This window comes from Notechis scutatus, chromosome 1 (genome assembly GCF_049901735.1).
Source record: "Notechis scutatus isolate UNSWTSFEM ecotype Mainland chromosome 1, rNotScu1.2, whole genome shotgun sequence".
In the NCBI taxonomy this organism is placed as follows: Eukaryota; Metazoa; Chordata; class Lepidosauria; order Squamata; family Elapidae; genus Notechis; species Notechis scutatus.
The window spans coordinates 88,555,884-88,576,997 of NC_142009.1; the positions used below are offsets into that span (position 1 = coordinate 88,555,884).

Consider the following 21,114-nt stretch of genomic DNA (forward strand, 5'->3'; position numbering starts at 1 on the left):
ATAATGGGTGAAAATCTAACTGAAAAAGGGATTCTGTAAAGATACATAAGATTGTATTGTTATATTAGTAATAAAAAATGTTAGGGATAACATTGGTTACCTAACTTAGTTTGGCTAAATATAATATATGTTTGTTAGTTTAAATGTGTGTGTCACTTTAAACTGTAAGCCAAGTATTTGGGTGCGGTTGTAAATCGCCATAAGAGGGAGCAAGAGAGCTCACTGTTCGCCGGCTTTTACTGGAATGCTGACAGAGAAGGATTGATGATGATTACTGCGAGCATTTGCTGAGAGAAGAAAAGAAGGTTTGATTTTTTGCTTCATATCTCTGACTGCAAAAGAGATACATCATTGGACTGATTGTTTGTGAGTTGACGACCTATTTTCTACACTGGACTTTGCAAACTGAATAACCCTCGGACTGTCTGAACTTAGTGTATGACATATGGACTGCTTTGACTATGCTATAACTCTTGCTGGAATAAAAAACTATTTAATTGCACAGTGTATCTGTCTTACTGAGTGTAAAGCTACAACAATGTTTTATCTCACACACACTCTCTGTCTGCTAGACTGCCGTTGCACGTTCTGCTAGGGTGTTGTATCCCTAACAGAAATAACTTTAGAAAATTGAAAACAACGTATGATTAAAATGAGGGATAAAATAGTTAGTGTAATTTAGTGAAATGTTTGTGAATAAAATAAGTGAAATAAAATAAATGATAAAATTGAATTAGGAAGGAACGGGAACATTTTAATTAGTTAAATAAAATATAAGTGAAGAGGGGGGGAATTAACTATGGAAAGCTTATAATTGTTCCCATAGAAGTATGATATTTAATTGAAAAGTAATGTTAAAGATGTTAAGACTTTAATGAATATTAATATTAATGATAGAATTGAATTGGAATGGAATGTTGTTTTAATTACATACATTTATAATTTTTTCTTTTTTTAAGAATACAGTGTGTATTTTAAGAATGTACCAAGCAGAATCCGAATGGAAGTTATGTATTATATTGAATGTTACAACTTTAGGGAAAAGATATAAAGGCGTCATACTCCAATCAGTAACTACAGGAGAAATTTTGTTTAATGAGAAAAGATAATAGATAATTGAAACAGGACAGACAAAAAATATAAATACAATGATTTGAATTGAGATGAGATAATTAAAATAAAATTGAGAAAATTAAAAGAGGGGAGAAGCTATGCAGAAAATGTAAAATAGTAACAAGATATAGAATAGAATATAAAAATGAGCATGAACCTGAATTTGTGTCTGTACGAAGAAATGTAAGTAGATTACGCTACTTTCAAAAAAGATGTTTTATTTGTATTTTTTTTTCTCTTTGTGAAAACTCTTTTGCTCACAACAGTTCTGATAATGGAGAACAGACAAATATTTTTTTTAATGTCTTCACTAGCTTGAGAGCATGGCAGTTATAATAAAACCTCAGAGATGGAAATGTAATTAAACAGGAGATAGAAATATTTTACTTGTAGGTATATTTATTAAAGGCTATTTTTTCTTTGTTTGACTCTATCCCTCTTCAGTCCTTATATCTACACAGCTGTTTCTTGTATAAATTTCTCTACGCCAAATATAACTGTTAGTAATATACACTTCAGGCAAATTCATTAAAAAGAACACATTACTTTTTTGGAGTCCAAGCACATTTTTGCAACATTTAAATAAATGAAGCAAGGAAATTTGAATCTAGATCGTAGGCTGCTTATTGCTTACTTCTCTAAAGCAAGGTATTGGGGAAAGGGAAGAGGAGAGAGAGCTATTAAATTAATAATTTTGAACAAAAAATGAGCCACAACTTATTCGGAAATGAGAACAACACATTAAAAATATTAAGAATAGGGATTTGAATAAAGAAGAAATTGACAAAGGGGTATATAAGCTGGTTATTAAGAATTAGGAATGAATGGCAGATATAACCACAGAATAACATGTACAATAAATAAATAACTAAATAACTGTCAAGCAGCTAAAATGATGCAAATTCATGAGCCAGCAATGTTGCAGGAGGTTCACAAAGATAGTACATGCTGTTTTAGGGACAAAGGAAGCATTAAATACTCTGCAGGTATCTCAATTAGGCCCTGTTTTTCCTTTTTATTTCTTTTTGTTTCATTCCACTATCCTACCCTCCACTTTATTGTTGCAGAAAGTGTTTTTTTTTTAATTACAGATAACAATTTTTGTTTTGTTAACAAGCAGGGTTTAATAATCTTTGGGAATCAAACATTTTCAGACTGGGTTATATATAGCCAAATAAACACAGTGTTTTTAGGATAAGCCATGAAAGAGCTGTTGTCTAAGTTTTAAAGGTTAGTATGATGAAAAAAGGAACAAAATACACAAAAGGCTGTTTACACAGAAAAGGATACTGTAATTAATAAAATTACTGCACTGTGAACAAAAAAGGGACAGCAATGATATAACTAATTTTCCATTTAGGTTCTAAGGTGTGCACAACTCTTGCTATTATATCGATTAATTTAGTCTCTAGCTGTAAATTTATAAAATAAATAACACTAAATGATTATCAATTCGTTCTCTTCTTGGGCAAAGCAGACCCATGGCTATTTTGAAAGAAAAATAAGATTAATGTTGGAGAAATTATTTAAAGTACCTTATTTAAGGTAATAAAATCTTAATGTAATAAAACTTGGTTCTGTGCAATCATTTATACAAAAAGAGAGGTGGGGAAAGCAGATCTCTTATTAGAGTCCCTACGTTCTTCATCTCACTTAATTAAAAAGAATAATAGGGTGATTTTAAAAAAAAAACAGATTTCTTCCTCCACACTGTAATCAAACTTCCTTCAGTTGAAATTAACAGTTCAATAAAAATGGGGGGAGGGGAGATAGAGGTGGAAGATCTTTTTTGCAGCACCAAATTAGATCCAGTACTTTCCATGAAAAAAATGTGTCAAAATAGTAGAATTTATCAGAGTAACAGTAATTACCAAAGCACCACTGTTAAAATAATCATGTGTTATTATAAGTTTTGAACTTATGTGCAAAGGCAAAGGTAAATTTAATGGAGACCATTAAATTATAATGAAGAAACTATTACTCTATTTAGTAATATCACTCAAGAGTCCTCATAGGAAGTAGAATCCACACCAACTTTGGAGTGAGATCTATCCCAGGCTATAAATATTAGACAGGGGCAACAGCAAATATTTTCATGTCCTCATCCTCATCCATATGTTTATAAATGTATTTCATAAGTTCCTTCCTTCCTTCCTTCCTTCCTTCCTTCCTTCCTTCCTTCCTTCCTTCCTTCCTTTCTTTCTTTCTTTCTTTCTTTCTTTCTTTCTTTCTTTCTTTCTTTCTTTCTTTCTTTCTCTTTCTACTGTTTGGGTGTAGTTCCCATAATACATTATGCTCATTTGGAGAAAACATGATTGGAAGGGAACTAGAACAACAAAAAATGGGTTCAAGGCCAGTGGTGGGATTCAACATTTTTTACTACTTCTGTGGACGTGCCTTTGGTGGGCATGGCTTGGTGGGCGTGGCAGGGGAAGGATAGTGTAAAATCTCCATTTCCTCCCCGCTCCTAGGGGAAGGTTACTGCAAAATACCATTCCCTCCCCACTCCACTAATTTGCTTTCCAGCTCCATTCTCCTGTGCAGGGCAACAAAAGAAGACCTAGCCGATCAGCTGGGACTCGGGAGTCAGAGAATAGATGGGGGCGGGGCCAGTCAGAGGTGGTATTTGCCAGTTCTCTGAACTACTCAAAATTTCCAATACCGGTTCTCCAGAACTGGTCTGTGATGACCCATAGTCTCTCAAAATAACCCAAAACAGTCTGGTAAAGCCTTCAACTTAACTTCACTGTTTTATTAGGCACAGTTTAAAGTCACAAAAGTAAATAAGGAGGCAAACAGAAAAACCAAAACAAACCGCATTGATGAGAGTTCTGAAGCAAGCCAAGATAACTAACTATAGACTCCAAGAAAATAACTGAGAAAAGTCCATGGGAAGAACGCCAGCAAAGATAAGCCTCTTTCAAGGTGAACACTAATTGACGTCAGCAATTCTAATTGTGCAGTTGCAAACTTATATACATAGCTCCCACCTGCAAGCCACGAGGAGGATCATGGTAATCTCCTTTTGAGTAGACCTCGCTTTTCCTTGATCCTTTCCTCCCTGCGTGACCTAGGATGGATAGGGGATGGGCCTGGATCCTCCTTTGACTGCTCAGCTGGCCTCTGCCCTTTCCCAGCCTCCTCCACCACCTCTGGAGCCACACTCCCACTCCCTGTTGGCTGTTCCTCCTCTTCCTCAGAGTCAGTCTCCACCAGGGGCATGACATGGTCAGAACCTGCTGAATACCAAGTCTGCTCAAGGCCTAAGTGCCTACTTGGTTCTCAGTTATATAGACTTGAAGTCAGTATAGAAACTAGTACAAGTAGGAGAGAAGATTGTAGGTTCCAACCAATCTTTTTTTTTAAATGAAGTTTTATTTGGGTTTTCACACATACAAAATACAAGTAAAACATCTTTTTTGAAAATAGCATGGTCCCGGGTTGAACTTCTTTATACAGACACAAAACTCAATTTCATGCTCCTATTCTATTCCATATCTTATACTATTTTACATTTCTATTCCATATCTTATACTATTTTACATTTTCTATATAGTTTTTCCCCTCTTTTGATTTTCTCGATTTTAATTTGATTATCTCATCTCAATTCAAATCATTATATTTATACTTTTTTCTGTTCTGCTTCAATTTCATATTATCTTTTCTCATTAAACAAGTTTTCTCCTGTAGTTACTAACTGGAGTATGACACCTTTACATCTTTTAATTACATCAATTAAACTCTTATTTAAACTTAAATATATACCTTAAGGTTATGACCTTCAATATAATACATAATACATAACTTCCAATTGAATTCTGCTTGGTACATTCTTATAATACACACTATATTCTTAAAAAAAAAAGATTGTAAATATATGTAATTATAAACCCTCATTCCGTTTCAGTTCAGTTCTATCATTAATAATCATTAAAATCTTAACATCTTTAACACTTCTTTTCAATTAAATATCATACTTCCTTAAAAACACATATAATCTCCATAATTAATTTTTCCCTTATTTCTCTTCACATATGTTTTATAAATCATTAAATATACCTTTTATTACATTTATTTATTGACAAGCATTCCACTGAATTACGATAGCTATTTTATCAGACATTTTAATCATACATTGTTTCATATTTTCTAAAATTATTTCTGTTTCTAATATAACCATACTATCTTATGTACCTTTGCAGAATCCCCTTTTCCATTAAATTTTCACCCATTATCTCTAAATAGGCCCTGTTTCTCTGTATTTTGTTTCTGTCCTTTATGACTTCTTTTCCTTTCTTTCTTCCCTCTCATCTTCTCCCTCCCCTTTTTACCCCCTTGTCTCTCTATTTCTAATTCTCTCTTCTGCATTTCCCTCTTCTGTTGCTTTCTGATTTTATACTTATTTTTCACTCTATTTTTTTTTTTTGGACTTGTTTTTCCCAATCTTAAACTTTCCATTCTCTTTCCCCCCTTTCCTTTTCCCCCCCCAGCTAAGATTACTTGTTCATTAAAGATGGCTTCTTCTTTGTCGCAATCTTCTTGTTCTGCAGGCATTTCTTGTTGTTTCTCATAATTCCAAATCTCCATTTCTAAAAACTGAAATACAAAGCCAAAAGAACCTCTCCCTTCTTGTGCATCTTCTTTGTACTTTTTAAGTTCCATTTTCAGTTCTTCTAAAAGTGGAGCCATTTTAAAAAGTTTTGAACAACCACCCGATTGATTTTAGTCATTCAAAACAATAACCAAGAATCCAGAAATCATCAAGTAATCCAGATAGTCCCAAGTTATATCTTCTTATTTCTTTTTTGACTTTCTCTTCCTGGGGTTTTTGTTGCGATATTTCAGTTAGAATGTATCTTTTGGAAGTCTTGTTGAGATTTTGCTATAAGTTCTTTTTTAATTCCAGGCAGTCTCCTCCCTTCCAGATCCCGCCCTTTTATTCTTCCTCTCTCCTTTCCTGTTTTCAAAAGCTTTTAATTATCCAGAAATCTTTATTATCCCTTTGACTTTTTATTTTCAGCATTAAATGCCTATTGATGTCAAAGTGGATTTTTTTTCCAATTTCTTACTTAAGTCTCTTAGCTGTCAGTATAGGAAAAGGAGAAAAAAAACAAAATCTTTTCCCTTTTCTCTCTCCTTCACAGCTTAAAATCTTCTTAGGGAACAATGTTATTGTTTTTCAATAGTTTCAATTCCAGGGTACCTTATTTGTTGCTTTTGCTGTTTGACCCGGTCAACCAAAACTTTCTCCTCTTATCTTCCTCCTGCACATTCTTTTCCAGTCGAGTTCTTCTTTGTAGTGGCCATTTCTGACCACCACTGCAACTGCCTTTGGGAAAGGGAGTAATGGCCAGCTGGGGAGGAGAGATGCGGCTCTCCTCAACCCTGCAGGCAGTCTCCCCCCTCTTCACCACCTCTACGGGATGGCTTAGCCCTGAAGCCACCGGCTCGGGGCTCTCCAGCAGCGAGCATGGATCGAAGCCTCGCAGAGATGAAGTTTCGGTCTGTCGCTGAAGAAGCTCAAACCGGAAGCCCAAACCAATCTTATGATGTTCAGCTGCTATGCATTTTTATTGTTGCATCTGGTAGTTTATCGAGTTTAATGCAAGCTGTCTAGTCATGTATGTAGATGGGAGAGCAGGAAGGGAGGGAGGGAGGGAAATCACCTTAAAATATAGAAATGTAGAAACAGTTTATCCAACACTTAAGTGAATAGTAAGTATTATTCTGAAGAGTTTAAATGAGTAGTTAAAACATGTGCCTGATATTTAAATGACAACAGAATCAAATGTCTCCTTCTGAAGGAATTCAAAACTAAGGAGTCATGATTAAAAAGGATCCATCAGGCTTTATCCCAAACCACAAATTTCACAGTTTTAGTACAAGTAGAAATACTCCATGTTCACTTTGACAGCACATATTCTAAAGTACCAATGCTGGACGATAAAAAAGATGAGTGCTACATTTTTGTTGTTTCTTTAAATTCTTTAAATTTAACGTTAAATATATTACATTCTCTAATTCTCTCTAAAGTTCAATTCACATTTTCTTTTAAAACACAGAGAAGTTGAATGACTCTGCATCTATTTAAACACTCCATGAGCCAAGAAATGCTTTTTTGAAATGAATCATTAAAATATGGTATCAAACATGTACTGAATTCTGCTTTAAAAAATACTGGCAACATTGATGATATTTGTCTATCGACCAAAAGCTATGAATATTTTTCATTTCCTCATTACTTAACTTTTTATACCTGGCTTCTGGACCCAGTTGGCAAGGTACCCATGGCCTCTTAGGTTTAATGATGTCTAAAGATGTATTCATAAAGCTATATCTAAGATCAGCAGTTACTGAGTTCTTCAGAAACACTGCTTTATTCCCAGAATAGAACCCTCCAAAACAAAACTGTGTTTTTTCTTTTTCTGTGTTGCTAGTTATGGAAAGAACTCAGTGGTTTGCAGTCAGGTATCCAACATTTTAATTGGAGGGCAATTCTATCTTTTACCTCTTGTTTAAATAAAACAAGGATTTACTGAAACATGCTCACGATGAAATAATGTCAAATTAAGAAACTTACTTTACAGTGGTCATGTTGCTGCTGTAAAGTTGGAACATCTCCACCAACAGGCATCTGCTTCTTTAATTCGTCATCTTTCAAATTTAGCCACTTGATAAGTTCTTCCAGTGACATCAGTAATTTACTCCATTTCTCTGCACTTGCCTCCAAATGAGCCCTACAATAAGATTCAACATATTTTTCAGGAGTTTTGTGCTGCATTAAAACAGACCAGATTTCAGCTGTCAAATACTGTACTGTGAATAGAACAGAATGGAATATGGAAGGGAAGGGAACAGAACAGAACGGAATTCTTCATTGGCCAACTGTGATTGGACACACAAGGAATTTGTCTCCTGTGCATAAGCTCTCAGTGTACATAAAAGATATAAGTGATAATGCAATTTTCTTTATTGCATTATATGCAAAGGACAGAACAAACGATGCCTTCCATGTATTTGAAAAGTATTTATAAAGGAATGAATCCAGTAAAAAAACAAAAAACAAATAATACCATGATACTAAAGTGCAGTTTAAAATCTTATTTAATGGATTTCTAAATGTGTTAAAAATAAATAAAAGCACCAAAAGCTTGTCTTTCTTCTGCACTGCCTGCAAATCTGGGCAACATATAAATGGATCTCAAACTTCCCATACTCTCCAATTTTTTGAAGGCAATTGTTTTAATTTCCATTTAACTTATCACATTTCCAGAAAAGCATAAGCTTTTGAGAGTTAACCATCATCCAGATGAACACTGTTGATACTGATTATATTTTGCATTTTGCTAAATCAATAAATCACTAGAGCACTGTGCAGTATTTTAGTTAAAATGACATGCTGTTAGTGTAACTATACTGATCTGATGTCAGATCTCTTTTATTTAGTCCCTTGTTTATGTCAACACATGGCATAAACACTGTAAGGAAATTGTTACAATCTTCTACAGCCATATTTTTCCTAGAATGATGGTAAAAGTATCCCATATCTCACCTTCAAATCTATATGTTCAATAATATTACTATTGAGAGCATTACAACTGATAAACAATTTTAATGCCTACATGTCACCTAGGCTCCAAGACTCCAATTAAAAGTTCTCACTTTAATTTTCTGATAAAAGTTTTTAGTTTTCAGAATGAAATTCTAGCAGCAGAAAAAGAGTTGTTTAATCTTAATGCAATAGGTGCATCCAATTCTCAACCTAGTTAGCAAATAACAATTTGTTTTAGTTCGTACACAGCACCGAACAATAAACTAACCATACAAGGGAAGTATACACAGCATTATAAAACACAAAACACCTAACCAAAATTTAACAAAAATTTTTTAGCATGATATAAACATACTAAACCAGTCCATTTAAGTCGGTTGTATGAAGATAGATTTCATATTTTCTAGTAGATTATAGATAAAGGTAAAGGTTCCCCTCGCACATACATGCTACTCGTTTCCGGCTCTAGGGGTGGTGCTCATCTCCATTATTAAAGCCAAAGAGCCAGCGCTGTCCAAAGACATCTCTGTGGTCATATGGCTGGCATGACTAAATGCCAAAGGCACATGGAACGCTGTTACCTTCCCACTAAAGTGGTCTGTATTTTTTTTACTTGCATTTTTACATGCTTTTGAACTGCTAGGTTGGCAGAAGCTGGGATAAGTAACAGGAGCTCAGTCCATTACACGGCGCTAGGGATTCGAACTGCTGACCTTTCTGATTGACAAGCTCAGCATCTTAGCCACTGAGCCACTGTGTCTCTTGTGGATTATAGAGACAGTCATAAATTCTTTTTGTGGGAAGGTGAAAAGGAGTGTTCCCATGCTACAATGAAAACCATCTCAACACAGCATTAATTCATTCATCATAAGCCTTAGCAAAAAAAAGTAGTACAAAGGTAAGTGGTCAGCTGACAGCAAGGCTTTGTTGAATTTCCTCTCCCTTCAGCCAATGGAGAACTCCAAAAAGAGAAGGCTTCCAGTGCCCAATTCTTGCCCCTCCTCCTGTCACAGTAACATTTCACAGCAAAGTAAAACAATGGATATATATATATATATATTGCCTTTTGGGATAAATTATATACGAAGATTTATGGGTTAATAAAATAAACAGATCAAAGGCATGAGATGTGAAAACATAGCTGAATGTAGTTTACAGCTGTTTCATCTACTTCACTTTTCCATGTCTTTTCCCCCCTTGAAAATGTTCTTGTTCTGCTACGTCCACATACCATTCATTGATTTTCACTCTTTAAATTTCTAATCTCTCTGGGGATTTCATTCTCACCTTTCAGTCCTGACTTTCTTAGTCTTCCTCTTGACCCATTCATTCTTACTTTATATATTTACTTGGCAATTCAATCCTCATTCATTCTATTTGACCAAACCATAAATTAAACACCTTTGTATTCAACTCACACTTGCTCACTACTTAATCATTAATCAGCTGATTCCTCTGTAGTCTTTGCATTCATTCTTGCTATTTTTCCTTTATATACTGGAAAATAATTACATTTTTCTCTTAACATGCATCATAAACAAGTCATATAAATATTCTATAAGAAAATTGCAAAGTACTTTTAATACATTTCTAGTTATAATATTTACATCCATAACTTTACCATTTTTCAATATTGCAAGGGAATAGCATCCTTTTCATTATCTTTTTCCCTTGGACTCTAACCTCTATAGCATTTGCTTCAATTCCATTCTTTGACATATTGCTATTATTTCCATAAAAAATATCTACAATATTTCTTTCAGTATTCCTTTAATTTATCCCATGTCCACTTAATCCTATAGAAAAGAGATCCTCAACCCGCTGAAGCTTGTAACTTCAAACTGTCACTAAATGAATGTTGTATGTCAATGACTAGTTGTATTTGCCCAGGAGAAAGAACAATATGTTTATTTTATATTGAAAGTGATAGTGAAACATAATGTAACAAAATCCCTAATCATTTTAAACAATAAATCTAATATCAATAAAGACAGCTTGAAACAAACAAACAAAATGCCCATGCAAACAAATCTAAAGGTAAAATAAATTATAATAATCTATTAGCAGGGAGTATCCATCTAAACATTAACATTCTTTTTTCTAATTTTGCTCTAGAGCATTTCTGAATGTTTACTAGGATGCTTCTGAATGCCCCTGAAGCTGATGTGAAAATCTCTTAATTTTATTGCTAATTATATTATCTGTTTAGCTTCCTACAACTTCTTATAGCAAAAGCATGACCTGTCAACGTTCCCTATTGGCTAATTAATCACACTCATTTATTAAATATTGAGACACCAATGTATACATGTTATTTATTTATTTATTTATTTATTTATTTATTTATTTATTTATTATTTATTTATTTATATACATCAAATTCTTTTACCTAATTTTCTCTTTTGTCACAATACTTCAAAAGACATCTTAATTAAAAGTATTTCATAGGATAATATTCCCTATATATTTATAAAAAGCTGTGGCTCAAATATTTAGATGGCATAAGCTCAAGAAAAAGTGGGTCATGCACAAAGATAGTGACTTAAAACACAAGTTGTATAGCCAAAGAATAGTTAAACAAAAGGAAGTTTATGGTGATGTTTGTTCTTAAGACTTGGTCTTGTGCAAGCCAGAAGTAACCCATTGTCTCTTTTTTCAACTCTTCTTCAGTTAACCATAGCCAGGTCCTGATGTTATCTGCTTTGGCTGTTATTTTTTAATAAGCTGCTCATGTAACATTTTGCCTTGTCATATCTCTTTCCTATTCTTTATTTGATATTTCTTGTTGGCCTGTTTAGTCTCTCTAGTACTTTCCAGATATTCAGGTTTTCAGATACCCTGATGCCCCTTTTCTTCTTTAACTATTTGGTGCACTTGCAACATTCCCACACCCACCTATTTTCCTTACTAACTAAAGTCTGTCACCATCACTGCATAGAAGAACAGCATGATTCAATATCATTTCTTTGATCTTCCTATCCAAGGCTTTTAGTGCTGCCTGAGTCAGCCCACTATTCCAACTCTGTATCTAATGACTGGAATTGTCCAAGTGTTAATTCCTTGATGGTATTTCATGGACTTCTTCAGTCCCACCATGTCTTCATTTCTAACCTTCTTCTTGACTTCAGCATGCTTGATTTTGTCAGCTTGAAGGACACCCAGCTATTTGTAATGATGGTCTTCATCCAGACTCTTGATGTTATTTCCATAAGGCATTTTGATTCCTTCAGTTCTTACTATTTTTCCTGTGTTGATAGTGAGGGTGGCATGTTTGTCCAAACTCCACTGCAATATCTTGGCTGCATATACCAACAATGCTGAGCAGCAATTCTATTTCAGATGGTGTTTTTCCATATAAATTCAGACTGTCTAAGTAAAGGAAGTGGGATAGCCTGACAGATGCTTTTAATGTTTGATAGCCACAGCCTGTCTTATTCACTATTGTTGACAGAGGAATCAGTGCAATGACAAAGAGTAATCATGATAGTGAACCTTCTTGAAAGAGTCATCTCTTGATATTAACCTCTTAATGGTCTATCATTGAACGGTGCCTTTTATTGTGTCACTGATCTTCGTGCAAAGCTTCTGACCTCTGATGTTATTCCTAGGCTCTTGATTATCCAATCACGTGGCAGGGAGTTGAATGATTTCTTATAATCAATTGAAACTACTTTCAGGTTGGTCTTCCTTCCATTGCAGTTTTCCAAAAATCAACTTGTCAATTAGGAGTTGACCTTTTGTTCTTCTGCTGTTTCAAGAGGAAAGAGCTTGTTTTCAACTAGATGCTGTTGAACTGCATTTGTCATCACATCAGTTAGCAAACTGAAATTGTTGGTAAGCAGGTAATTGGCCTATAGTTGCTGGTGCTGCAGCTCTGGTTGGAACTTTCATAATCAAATGAGTTTTGCCAGATGTTCAGCAATTTTCCATTTTACTTCCTTGCAATATGTTGTTAAACTGCTTGGTAATGAGCAGGTATGTGGAGCAGATGTTTCAACTAAAAACCAATCAATTCATCTTCATCTGATACTGACCAAATCTTGATCTTCCTTGCCTTTTCTCTACCATTTCTGCTGTTATTAGAATTCTTTTCATTTCCACTTCTTTTTTTATCCTTACTCATCTCCTTTATCCAAGTTGCATTATAGTTGTATTTCTATGGGTTGTCCCATAACTACCTCAGTACTACACTTCTTCTTTGTCAAGTGTTGACTTGTTCAGTGTGTCTCTCCATTGATGCATTAGTAGAAATGTTTCTATTTGACTAAAATTGAGGTTCTGCACATAGAATGCAATTCAAACTTCGTATCTGCTGATGTTATTATATGGAGCATCTATATCATACAATTATTTTTTATCTCAGCAACAAAGCACCTGAACAACTGAACATTGTGATGAAAACATCAGCCAAAAATACAAACTCAACCATAAAACCATTTATAATGTAATTGCAATGCACCATTTGTAAGATTGACTCTCATTATCTCATCTGCATATTCTGACATTAAAATTAGTGCCAGGCTGAAATAAATGACTATAACGCAGCAAGAACCATTCATTCTCCCAAATGATGAATAATCTCCAAGAAATACTTGGTCAATGGGAGCATATACGGAGTAAAAGACTGAAATTTACATTGAATTATAATTTGAATGATTTTTTATAAGAGTATGTACTGATGGTATTAATATCTGACAAATTATCAAAGAGGTATAAGGGTATGCCAAATCTACGTTGGAAATGTAAACAATTTGAATGTACTTTGGACATGTAGAAAAGTTAAGACTTCTTGAAATCAGATATGTATTTTAACTTAAGAGAATTCTTAAATTGAATGTACAATTGAAGCCAGAAGCTGTTCTTTTAGGTTTGATAGACAAACCTATTGAAAAAAATATTTGGAACTTTGTTCTTATATATGTTAACAGCAGCAAGGCTTCTCTATGAGCAGAGATGGAAAGACTCACATATACCCACAATGGAAGAACAGATGATGAAATTAATGGAGTTGGCAGAGGTTACACAACTGTTTGCTTTAATTAAAGAATAATTTAATTAAACTTTGTCTAGCTTGTTTCTACTTTTGGAAAATCCCACTTTTGGATTTTTTGCTTGAATCTGAAATAAATAGTTTTACTTTCAGGTTTTAATGACTTATCTAGTTTATGCTGATAGAAATACTGTAGGGTTTTTTTATCTGTATTGAAGAAGTTCAGAAGTTATATTTTCCCATAGCATTTTTTCCTCTATATCTGCACTCTCCCAACCTTTACCTTTTTTAAAAAAAAATCTCTCTTCTTTGCTTTTTTGTATTTTACATTTTTCTGAAATTTAATAAAGTTTTATTTTTAAAAATTAATCTTCAAGAAACACCAAGCTGTTCAACTGTTAGAGCTAGAATTTTGTAGCTCTCAGTTAATGTATTAGCATACAAATCTCCCTGTTTTTCTAATTTGACAGAGAAGGATTAGAAACACCAGGCATTAACAATGTTTTCTTTAACTATCTCTATTACTCTTTCAAAGTAAATAAAATACAAAATTCCATTAGCTTAAATCAGGAGTCCCCAAACTTGGCAACTTTAAGACTTGTGGACTTCAACTCCCAAAATTCTCCAGCCAGCATAGCTGGAGAATTCTGGGAGTTGAAGTCCACAAGTCTTAAAGTTGCCAAGTTTGGAGACCTCTGGCTTAAATATTCACAGATCATGGGTCAGAAATTTTACATCAGGGTATATTGCTATGGGGCACTTATCAAACTCAGGTAATAAAGGGTAGACTACCATGACATTGTATTATTTACAAAAATGTTTTTGAAAATAAAATGAAAGATAAACATTTACCTGCCATGCTTGTAAAAGGTTAACTGTTGGGCCTGGATGATTTAGAGATACATGCCATCATAGAAGAGTATAAGGAAATATCCCAAATTCAGATGTCTGCTTCTCTGATGCAATTCACATTCCTGCCTCTAGTGAATTGCCAGTTGCATTATAATTTGCAGCTATTCTTTATAATGTAATCATTTGTTCATAAGACTAACTGCTCCTATTAGACAAACTGCTTAGAACTTTTAATGCTGTTAATATTAAGATTAAACTCTGATTCTGCACAGCATGCTGATCACTAGCCATGTTTCTTTAACTTGCTTTGCCCTGCTCTCCATGCAACAAGGTTTTAAAAGTCTGGATTTATTTTGATGTTATGAGAATTGAGCTTACTATGAAAATAGATAATCTTATAGCTGCACATTTCTGAGAGGAGCATTGATTACTGAAATTACTACATCTTGAGGACCAAGAATATCAATCTGTTTCACTGATCTCTCTCTATTAAGGATGAGGCTAAGAGGGGTTCTTGAGTGTATGCTTTTTGCTTCATCTTTGTGCAGATTATGATCCTTAAATCCGGAAATTCTTTATTTAGAAGAGGATCCACATATTCAGAAGACACGGTCACATATTCCATATGAATGCAAGTTTTGCATAATTCATGCTGCTAATTAAAGAGACGGGGGAAATCTTTGTTTCCAATCTTATTATTTGTGTATGTGTGTGCTTTCAAGTCAGTTTTGGTGATTGCAAGGGCTGGTCCCTGAAGTTTTCTTCACAAGGTTTCAGAAGTAGCTTGCCATTGTCTCCTTTCTGAGGCCAAGAGAGAGTGACTGGCCCAAGGGGACACAGCTGGCTTCGTGGCCAACTTGGAACTAGAACTTACAGACTCCCAGTTTGTAGCTTGGTGTTTTAATCACTATAACAGCCTGGTTCTCCTATTGCAAGGGTCTTCAAACTTGGCAAGTTTAAGACTTGTGGACTTCAACTCCCAGAATTCCTGAGCTAACATGACTGGAGGAGGAATTCTGGGAGATGAAGTCCACAAGTCTTAAAGCTGCCAAGTTTGAAGACCCCTGTACTTATTGCCTGAAAAAATATCAATGTTATGGACCTTAGTCTGAGAGCCACTACTAATTTCACACAACCCAAAAATACAACACAGACTCACAGCTTCCTTCATTATATACTTTGATGATCAAGATCACCTACAGATTTGAGTCCCACAAGGCATCACTCAGCCTAGGTTTCATTTTTTGGGACACAGATCAGCTATCAATCAGTAAATAAGTAAATAAACTGGCATCATCCATTCTAATGTTGGCAGGCTGCATACACAATGAATGAGCTCCTTTAAGATTGCTTTTTTCTTACCATTAGACAGTGAAGTATGCAGGTCATTTCATTTATGTATAGTAACTCTTTTTAAAAGAAGCTTGTCTGACTTAATAAATAGACAGTTAGCAGCAGCAACATGCTCTTCTGGGATCCATGGTAGCTATTTGCCATGAAAGTCGTATGCAGTGCCATGCAAAAGAACAATTTAATATTTTGGAGTTACTTTTACAATCATTCTATGCAGTGTTTTGTTTATGGATCCCTTTTACCTGTATACATGTAGTCCACGACTTACAACAGCTCATTTAGGGATCATTCGAAGTAACAACAGCACTAAAAAAAGCAACTTATGACCATTTTTCACACTTATGACCATTGCATCATCTCCATGGTCATGTATGATTTACATTCAGATGCTGCTATATGGCAATTGATTCATATTTATGACGGTTGCAGTGTCCTGGGGGGTCATGCAATCATCTTTTGCATCCTTCTGACAAGCAAATTCAATGGGGAAGCCAGATTCACTTAACAACTATGTCACTGATTTAACAACTGCAATGATTCACTTAACAAACGTTCCAAGAAAAGTCATAAAATGGGGCAAAACTCAACACATTTCTCACTTGGTAACATAAATTCTGGGCTCAATTGTGGTCGTAAGTCGAGAACTACTTAATTATTCATTTATCAAGATTATATTCAAGATTATATATGCTGATAGAAGTGAATGAGGCCTTATAATCTCTATATCTATGTATGGCATTTGTCCAACTCAACTGCTATTAATCTATAGAGCAGGATTTTAATATTACCTTTCTGGATCGCATGATTGTCTATGTTAATGAAACTAAATGTTTCTTCTCTTTTCTATAGATTGCCTTATGAGAACATGCTAAACAACTGTTCTCAGCTTGATGTTCTTAATTGAGCTGAAATTAAAATGCCACAGTAATTGAAGGCCTGGACCTGCGGGACATTGCTCTGGGAAAACATCTCCTAAATTACGGTCCACAAATAATTTTAAAAATAACTTGTAATTGCTGTATCACACTGCATTTTTATGCAGATGCATAAAATATTGGAATTTAAAAAGTAGCATCTATTTTATTAAATGTTCCCCAGGCCTGAGTGACATAACCACCACAGGCCACCAAGGAGACTTGTGCAGCTTTCCAGTGGGGTTTGTTTTGTTTTTTTGTTTTGAAAGCTTAACAAATTCAGTGCCAACAAATGGCTCTGCAACCTGGAAGGATATACCACTGCCTAGTTTTTCAGTCACTTCCAACCCAAAAGAAAAATTGTTAAATGACTCCAACACCTCCAGGTGTCACTAAGACTGCCAGCTTTAGCATTGCCGATGCACCACTAGCTGCCAAACAGATGACTGGCATGTCAGCAATTCTGACATGCAGTTATTGTTCGTGTATTAATGTGGTCTTTTTGCCTTGAACGCCTTGCCCTCAGAAGTTGTGGGAGCACCATCACTTGAGACTTTCAAGAAGAGATTGGACTGCCATTTGTCAGAAATGGTGTAGGGTCTCCCGCTTGAGCGGGGGGTTGGACTAGATGACCTACAAGGTCCTTTCCAACTCTGATTATCTGTTATCTGCCTGTATGAGTTGTGCAGGTCTGATCTTACCTGATATTGGCTGATTTTGCTTTCAGATCATTCCAGCGTTGGTTCATGTCATCAATACGATGTTGTAACAGTGCAGCCTCTTCAGAATTCCCCAAGGCTTTTACCATCTTCTGCCGGTTTCCATCAATGCTCTTGAAGATATCATTGTGAGCATCAATTTCAGCCTGGATGTCCTAAGAGGGGGGAAAAAACCAGCTAATAAATCCAGAGACAATTGATATTAGTTCTGTGTCCAGAAGAAGGAAATGAACCATTCAAAATCCTCACTGTCTATATAAAAATGAGTATATCAAATTTACTACAATGGAACGATTTTAAAAAATGCATTTTTCCATTGTGTTATGCTTCAGAAAATAAGTTATGCTGATTGTTAACTGTGGATAACTAAGGCTTTGTTCTGAAGCTTTCCTGTACTAAAAATAACATATATGCCAAGATGCCACTATCGTTATTGCAATTTATATCAAGGACTACAATGAAAATCAGTAAAGACAAATCCTAGGTGATTGCAATCCTCCACAAAGCATAGTGAGCTTCTAGAATTTTCCAATGTCTTTAAAAAAAAGATGAACTCCTCCTCTACTCCTACTTACGAAACAAATAACTTGTTTAAACTGAACCCAGAGGTGTGGACTTCAGATCTGCATCCAACATACAATGAGTGAAAAATACAGTGCTGACATTGTTCTGTTATTTGGACTAAACAACTGGAAATGGTTGAAAGAATAAATCCGTGTTCTAAAAATACAAAACTGCTATCTTCAGAGATATTTCAGGAAGATATATGTTTATAATGCTGCTGAATGCTATGTGAAGCATGTCTACATTTATATTTCAGTCTTAATAACTAGGTGGAACTCCCAGTGTCTCATTTTCATCTAGCTTGCTTTTATATGTGTTAGAAAATGAGAAAGGGAAATCATTGTTTGTTCTTTTATCTTTCATCTCACCAATCCATTAGCACACCTATAGAAGCTAATAGTATTTTCCTTTACTTTCTATTTTAAGACTACAATTTCTTGAACCCATAGCTTCCCGAGAACTACTTTTTTCCCCTAGAATCCTACATGTTGAAGAGCTTAAATGCTTGGACATGATTTCATGATTTGAGTTGACTTAAATGAAGACATGGCCTTTACATGTATTCCAGAAATCTAATGGAAGCTTTCAAGCTACAACCCTGATCCAGTATAGTATTCAAAATTAAATAGCATAATTTAATTGCTTTTCTGTGTTTTGGTTTATCATGCTATATTGTCTATATTTGCTCATATTTGTATAACACTGTGATGCATACAAACATAACAATTATCTTTGAAGCTTTATTCTTAAACAATGGAAATTATATTCATTTACCAATTATATCCTACAAAAGTTCAAGCAGCTCACATAGAGTTCTGCCTTATTCATATCATCCTAATAACAACCCTATCAGGGTTGGGATGAGAACGAGTGACTAACCAAAACTCGCTTGGCAAGCTTCTGACTAAGGATACAGTAAATTTAAATCTTCTCCAGTTTCTAGTTTAGCATTCTAACTACAGTAGTCATGACTGCAGATTCGAAATCAGAAATGTATTTAATCTTCCAATGACATCCAAGGTATTACATTTTCAACAATAGGTTAGGATAATTCTAAATTTAATTTCATGTACAACACTGAATAAAATCAATATCCAAGTATTTAATAATTCTGTCCTTAATATTTAAAAAAATGCAATCCAAATCCTGGTGGAGATCTGAGAGCTGCACTCAGAGCTTTGAGATGCTACATGATGTGTAGCTCTCATCTCTAGAATGAGGAACTTCTGACTTTCAAAATAGTGTTAAACTATAGTTCCTAAAAATCTACGCCAGCATAACCAGTGATGAAGAAGGCTGGTAGTTGTAGATCAAGAACAATATGCCATCATTGTTATTGGGGAAGTCTTTCAATGTTTAGGAAAAGATGTTTAAAGAGAAACATACAAATCTGGAGAAAACCCATAAGAGTTCCTGTATGTCTCCAATGACTCAGCATAATTTACTACAGAAATGCTTATAATATTACAAACATGGTATTTTTTCTTCAGAGAAATCAATCTGACAATCTTGACTTCCCTAAAGACCTGATTCTTCCCTCTTTCTACTCAGCATGTTTGGCTTTCCAAGCTTTTACATAGGAGCCCAGAGAGCAGCATTGCATCAAAAAAATATTATTATTATACACCCAACAGGCATTTAAAAATTCAATGACTATTCCTGTTAATTTTGGATATTATGAAATACATCATTATCCTCAATGAGGAAAACAAAATAAATGAAATATGAGATAACTGAGAAACATTGAATGCTAAATCAACATTATGACTAAAATAAAATTTGGATTATTAATTTTTAGAGCAATTTTAGTCTTCAAGAAAGACAACTGGCAGTGGCCAAATCGGGAAAAGAATTCTGGTCTCACTTGAACAACCCAAGATATTTCTGCTGCAGAAAAATAAACTTTGTAATTGGAAGGGAATAAGTTACTTTCTATATTAAAATACCCTGTAGATCATGTATGGAATACTGCATATACTTCTGATTACCACGTCTAAAAAGGATATTATAGAGTTATAAAAGAACAACTAAAATGATAAGTTAGACCACAATAGTTTCCTTTTACGAAAGATAATTGATCTTTTTAAAAGTGAAAATAGGTAAGGGAAGATCAAAAAAAAAGTACATAAAATCATGGATAGTATGTATGCAATGTGTCACTAGAGAAAAGGTTTTATTTCATACAATATTAAAATTCAGGATAATCTATTAAATCTCAGTGTGAAGAGATTGAAGAACAATAAAAGGAAGTATTTCTTTGTACAATGCATAGTTTATCTGTGAAATTTGGTGCCATTAGGTGTGATGATGGACATCAATTTATGATTAATGAAGAGGACATATCATATCCATAGAGATCAGGTGACATTTCAGAATTTTTGACAAATATTTTTGACAAATATTCAGAACAGTTTGAAATGACTCATGTATCTATTTATATGACTCATTTATATGTAGTCATATAAATGCAGCTGTTTAAAAAGTTGTTTCTTGTTATCCTTTGAAAAATGAGGCAGAAACAGGTACACTTAATACTGTTCCAACATTTCCTATTGAAAGGGAAATAATATGCATTTTTGCTTCTCACCCCAAGGTAGGTAGGAAAGCAGTAATATTACATAACTATTTTTGTTTTGTTTTTTCAATGCCTAGTTATCTAGGAGAGATTCTGTTTATATGAGTGTATGCTCTACAGCATGGAACTAAACTTTAAAAAAAAAACCTAATTCTATCATAAACATTGATTTCATACAGTTATTACTATTTACACTGTGGCCATCTCTTTCATAATGCCTAATGGAAAAATAAAACAATTTCAGAAAACAAGCAGTCTTTTATTCTCATAGTAGGACAGGAAGAGGCTTCAAATATCAGTGGGACCATAATTTATAAATACATTATGGTGTTCACTCAACAAGACTTTTTTTCAAAAACAAAAATGGAGAGAAACTTAGAAATAATTTAGTGAACATATGGGAAAGGCTGTAAATGGGAAGAACTCTCATACTGTATTTGCAAAGTATAATAGGAATTTTTTTATTGGAGTGCAATTTATAA

The 21,114-nt window shown here is 34.3% G+C and overlaps 1 protein-coding gene across 1 annotated transcript in view; it reads right to left on the reverse strand.

Moving 5' to 3' along the window:
- Positions 1-21,114, reverse strand: part of UTRN (utrophin) — a 359,787-nt gene that overhangs the window by 111,839 nt on the left and 226,834 nt on the right. Inside the window, exons 53-54 of the mRNA XM_026666216.2 lie at positions 17,476-17,648; positions 7,694-7,850 (exon numbers count right to left, since the gene is read on the reverse strand). Coding sequence (XP_026522001.2) covers positions 7,694-7,850; positions 17,476-17,648 — 330 coding nt within the window. The remainder of the gene's footprint in view (positions 1-7,693; positions 7,851-17,475; positions 17,649-21,114) is intronic.